At 39.8% G+C, this 6,000-nt stretch overlaps 1 protein-coding gene across 1 annotated transcript in view; it reads right to left on the bottom strand.

Annotated features, from left to right (window-relative positions):
• Window positions 1–1,828: 1,828 nt before the first annotated feature.
• Window positions 1,829–6,000, bottom strand: part of LOC124718729 (DNA (cytosine-5)-methyltransferase 1-like) — a 78,878-nt gene continuing 74,706 nt past the window's right edge. Inside the window, exons 20-21 of the mRNA XM_047244346.1 lie at window positions 2,022–2,138; window positions 1,829–1,924 (exon numbers count right to left, since the gene is read on the bottom strand). Of these exons, the coding sequence (XP_047100302.1) occupies window positions 1,829–1,924; window positions 2,022–2,138 (213 nt within the window). The remainder of the gene's footprint in view (window positions 1,925–2,021; window positions 2,139–6,000) is intronic.

The following is a 6,000-nucleotide window of genomic DNA, read 5'->3' as shown; positions in this document are numbered from 1 at the left end:
TTGTTGAGAAACACTACAAGTTATGCACCAATGCAATAACATTTGCAATTTAATGAGTGCCTCAGATTTAAGGGAAGGATTTTATGCCTGTCTGCCGAAAGCAGGCATTGTACAAGAATGCAAGCATCATGCAAGTATTACCAATTGAAATTTCAGTGAATTACCAATATGAGCTGTGTATGGGGTGTTGATAGAATCAGTGGGGAGATTTGAAAATGTGTGCCCAACTGGGATTCAAACCCAGAATCTCCTCAGCTGCGTGGACTTATCCCAAGCATGCCCCCCCCCCCCCCACTCCCCCCCCCCCCCCACCCACCCCACCCCCACCCCCAGCAGACACATCCTCAACTCACTCCACACACTACGAAAGTAGCGCTCCCCGCCCATTAATTTCAATGTTCGTGACAAGGCCTATTCCCACGTGAGTTCAAGCGTGTGTGTGCATCTGCACAGAAATGATCCTTGGCTTGTGATTGCCCTCATTATATGTGTATGGTGTAATGCTTGGGATGCATCCACACAGCCGTACCAGTTCCTGTGTCCTTGGTGGCTTCGGGGTTGAGCACCTGCCTAGTAAGTGGGAGATCCCAGGTTCGAATCCCATCCGGGCACACATTTTCAACTCTCCCCATTGATTCTATCAGTGTCCCATACACAACTGACGTTTGTAAACCATTGAAATTTCATTCTTCATGGCTGTAGCAATCCACCATGGTGTCAGTTCTTTCAGACATGACCAAAAGAACAGACACCATACACATGTATCACCAACTGCTTGTGGTCCTACATAACCATTTCATATGTAACTGTTGTAAAAATGAGAATATGCAGTTGAAAGATGCACATGGAAAAAAGCTTGGAACAGTCAAATTTACTTCAAAAAGTTTCAGCTTCATGCATTACCACAAATCTCTTATTAGCTGATTCATATACACTTTTACCTCAAAAGTAGTTATAAGGAAACCACTGTGAGGGGCAATAAGTCTACTTCTGCTCTGAAACTGTTCTTCATTTACGTCTAGTTTTCATTTATTAAAGACAAAACATCCCAGAAATTTATTGGTAGAAAATATCTATACAAGTTACAGAAGTTCTGCAGTGACTTAACTGACAGTATCGGTAAACTACTAGCACTGTTCTATAATTTTACACAGTGTTAACCAAATTACATGAGATATCAAAAAGACTTAACTGATAATGTCAGTAAACTATTAGCACTTTCCTACAGTTTTGCTTTCATTGCTAATCAAATTATATGAGATATCAAAATGACATAACTGATACTGTCAGAACACTCTGCTATAATTTTACATATAGTTGTAATCAAATTAGATATCAAAAATACTGCAATTTTAATTAATATATGTTGTGATACTGCCAGGTATTGAATACAAAGAAAAAACTGTTTTAAGGAACCAAACATTCTCCAAACATGTGCAATGACAAAAATTCAGTCTAAATACCCCACTAGCACATGGCATAAGTAATAAAATAACTTCCACATGGAGTTTGAATTCTTATCTGAAGTTCAGAACAGAGCTTGATATCCTGAGATTAAAGAGTTCTGAGAGATACAAAATAAAAACTTTGAAATAATCAGGAAGGAAAGAAAGTACACCTTACTGTTCACACCTTCTATAAATGTGTAATATCATCTTCCTTTCTTAATGGTTTACATAAATGCTGCAATTTTACACTTGAAAACTGCATTGACACTTCCTTTGCAAATCCTTGCCTGGTCTATCTTGTGTCATCTTTAATGTCATAGTGTTTTATTATCAATGACACACCTAAAGCAAAAATGTAATTAAATTTATAATATTCTTGTTCATTCGCTGCACTGTCTTGCTGTGTGAATTACCAAGCATTTTGCTATTTCATACCCGACAGCAGCACTCATTGGTGGTGGGACAGCATTTCCAACCTGAAATACAAAAGTATATGCTTCAAAACCATGAGCACGCACCCATGCATCCAGACACACACACATTGGAACATTCATTAACTCCATACTTTCTTACCTGACGGTACTTATCTGCTATTGATCCACAGAAAATAAAACTATCAGGGAAGCCCTGCACTCTAGCAAATTCTCTAACACTCATTATTCTTGACTGTTTTGGATGAAGAACCCGGCCCTGAAAATTGATCATGTGCAATAGACCAGTATAATTGCATGATAGGACAATATTTGATCTATGTTGTGATGATGTCAGGTGCTGAACATGAAATATTGTTTTGAATCATACATGTGAAGCAACAACAGCTTAACCTACACAACACAAGAGATAAAGGCCGTGGTCCATGGAATTCTTCTATTCCTAACATTTCGCCCAATACTACGTTGGACATCTTCATAGGTATGGCTGGTCCTCCTGAGTCCTGCTGACTGACGAGTCAGGCATTGGTGAGCGGCCTAAATACCGAGGAAAGTGGGCGTGGTCTAGCTTGCACTTAGTAGCAGAGAGAAAACTAGTCAAGGATAAAATGTAACTATCGATAATAGTCCGTATAAACATGAAGATAATTTTAATAGAAAAGAAGAGGCCTTGAAATTAAGAGAGATATGGACAGTGGCATTACAGAATCGATAAGTGATTTTTATCTATGATGGACTATTATCGATAGTTACATTTTATCCTTGACTAGTTTTCTCTCTGCTACTAAGTGCAAGCTAGACCACGCCCACTTTCCTCGGTATTTAGGCCGCGCACCGATGCCAGACTCATCAGTTGGCAGGACTCAGCAGGACCAGCCATACCTCTGAAGATGTCCAATGCAGTATTGGACGAAATGTTAGGAATAGAAGAAGTCCATGGACCACGGCCATATAACCCGGAAGAATTATCAACAACAGTACCATCCGGTCGTGAAAGCCTTCATTGTATGACAAGAGATAAATACTTCAAAAGAGCTGGAGGTTCAGCCTGGAGTTGATATACGGGTGATACATATATAAAACAGAAAACAAATAATCCTCAGAAATTAAAAACAATTGTTTTACACATGTAGCCACTTCCTTGTTTAAACTGAGGTGATCAAAGTCAAGGGATAATGATATGCACATATACTGATGGATGTAGTATCATGTACACTAGGTATACAAGGGAAGTGCCTGGTGAAGCTATCATTTGTACTAAGGTGATTCATGTGAAATAGTTTCCAACATGATTATGGTCACACGACGGGAGTTAACACACTCTGAATGAGGAATGGTAGTTGTGAGGAATGGTAGTTGGAGCTAGTTGTAGGGGACATTCCATTATGGAAATCATTGGAGAACTCAGTACTCAGAGATCCACACAGTCAGGAGTGTGCCCAGAATGCTAAATTTCAGGCATTACTTCTAAGCACAGACAACACAATGGCCAATGATTATCACTTAATGACTGAGAGTAGCGAAATTTGTGTAGAGTTATCATATGACAGACAAGCAACATTGTGTGAAAATATAGAAAAGTCAGTGTGGGACATACAACAAATTATCCTGTAGGACGTGTGGCAAAATTAGACATTATTGGGCTATAGCAGCAAACAGTGCAACATCACCTGTGGTGCCTCTCCTGGGCGCAGACCCTGTGAAAACCTGTATCCAAGCTGTCAACAAGGCACTGTGAAGCTGGTGTTCATAATGGTGTGGGCTGTGTTTATATGGAATGAACTGGGTTCTCTTGTCCAACTGAACCAATCATTGATACTTTAGCTACTTGGAAACCTTCTATTGCCATTTGTGGACTTCAGTGTTCCCAACCAATGATGGAATTTTTATGGATGACAATCCACCATGTCACTGGGCCACAATCATTGTGATTGGTTTGAAGAACATTCTGGACAATTCAAGCGAATGATTTGGCAACCCAGAGCACCTGACATGAATCCCATTTATGGGACATAATCAAGAGGTCAGTTTGTGCACAAAATCCCGCTCCGGCTACACTTTCACAATTATGGACAACTGTAGGGGCAAAATGGCTCAGAATTTCAGCATGGGACTTCCAACAACTTGTTCAGTCCATGCCACATAGAGTTTCTGCACTATGCCAGGTAAAAGGAGCCTTCACTTGGTATTAGGAGGTATCCCCAACTCCTTTCTCCTGTTATCATACATGGAGTTTTAGCATTGTAAGAGTAACTGTAAGTATGACTCGGTGGCTAGTGCCACATATGAGCCCAGAAGTCTCGGTTTTGGTTGCTGGCCAGTACTAGGATTTTAATCTGTCTCTTATCACTTCTTTCATCTCTGAAATGTTTGTTGATGTGAGAAATGCCAAGGTGAACCAGGGTTTAGAGTTCTCATTAAACTGTCATATCCCCCTATAATCGGCAGTTTAAAAGCTGGAGGAAGGCAACAGGACAATGCCTAGTAGAGGATGTTCAAAACAATTTTTGGCTAATGAAAGCTTTGTGTTAGAGTAAATGACATATAAAAGAGCCACCAATTTTACCAGGTGTAGAAGTATGAAACCAGAACTTTGTTGCAATAATTACACACCTGTTGTTCGAAACTGATAAACGATATTTTATTCAAAATAATCTCCATTGCTATTTATATTTCTCCCACCTCTCTGGTGAAGAGAAACGGCTTTCTGCATCACATTCAACTGTTCCACAAGTTCCTGTTGAATTAGAGTATCACCTCCATCCAATAAGGCCTGCAATTCATTGTCTTTGAACTTTTTCAGTTGTTTCCCATGCTCATCAATTCTTGCATCAAAATCACCTATTTTGAATTTTTTGAACCACTTGAAACATTGTGCTTTCCCAAGAGCATGTTCACCAAAAGCTTCAACAAGCATTTGATGCAATTCTGCGCCAGTTTCCTTCAAATGATAACATAAAATCAGTGCTGTCCGCAGATCATTGTTCATAGGCACAAAACTTGACATGTTTACAGGTTTGAAACATATACCAGTGTACAGAACTTGGGTTACTGAGTGTTGACATTCATCATCAGCCACTACAGGAAGCAAATGGCACTGCAGATGTGGTCTCATGGGCCCTACACTGATGGCTAGCACCATCTATAGGGAAATTATGGTTTCATACTTCTACACCTGGCATATTACACAAAAATTTGTTTCCCATCAATTTAAGGAAATATTGAGATTTTATTGATATTACTCCAATAACTTGATCCACCAAGAGTGAAAATAACAAGGGAAAGTACATTTTTACAGACTACTGGACGTGGGACTCAAGCTTGTACAAAATCTGACTGACAGGTAAGGAAGCACCCGCAAGACATGGTCAGATGTCACTGTAACTTCATACATGTTGACACCATCAGCTGTCATGTAGCTTATTAGAGCTGCATCTCTGACAGCTAGAGTGGCCACCACATTGCATTACTGCTGTTCATGTTTAGTGTTTTCACCAGCCCTTGTAGGGTATATAAGGGAGGTGGGGGAAGGCAGGAGCAATGTCAGATGTTGAGTGATCACTGTGGATGACATGAAGAAGCACTCATATGGATGTTTCAGCACGGGCTGATCTCTGGTATCTCAGAACCACTTCTGCTATTGATCTGTAAATTATTTCATGCACTCCATAATACACACTGTTGCAACAATAAATCTTGAGTGAATTGGAAACCTCTAAAAGGGAGTACTAATTTTTTTTTTTTTTTGACAGTGTATGCTATTAGCTGCCTCCAGCCACCAATCTTCATGAAGTGTTGTTGATTCAGCATATGTTTCATGAATGACAAAAAAATTCCTGAATAGGACATTTCAAGGTTGTTTGCTTCTGTACCACAAACAATTAGGCAGTATATTTCTGCTCACAACCCTTTGACTGCTACGGGTGTGCTCTCTGCATCCCAAGCTGAGTGCAGCTCTGTTGTAGTGGGGCTGCTTACTAAATACTGATACCTGTGATGAGTGGTGATGTTCTGGCCACAATGAAATACTTTAAGAAAACTATTCACTGAAACAATTTGAGTTTTGTACATCTTACAGTCCAATATCTTTGCTCAATAGGACTCAATTCCTTTTCATTATT

Source organism: Schistocerca piceifrons, chromosome 10, assembly GCF_021461385.2.
Source record: "Schistocerca piceifrons isolate TAMUIC-IGC-003096 chromosome 10, iqSchPice1.1, whole genome shotgun sequence".
Taxonomy (NCBI): domain Eukaryota; kingdom Metazoa; phylum Arthropoda; class Insecta; order Orthoptera; family Acrididae; genus Schistocerca; species Schistocerca piceifrons.
Note: the sequence above shows the minus strand (reverse complement) of the source record. Positions and strands in the feature narration are given on the sequence as shown.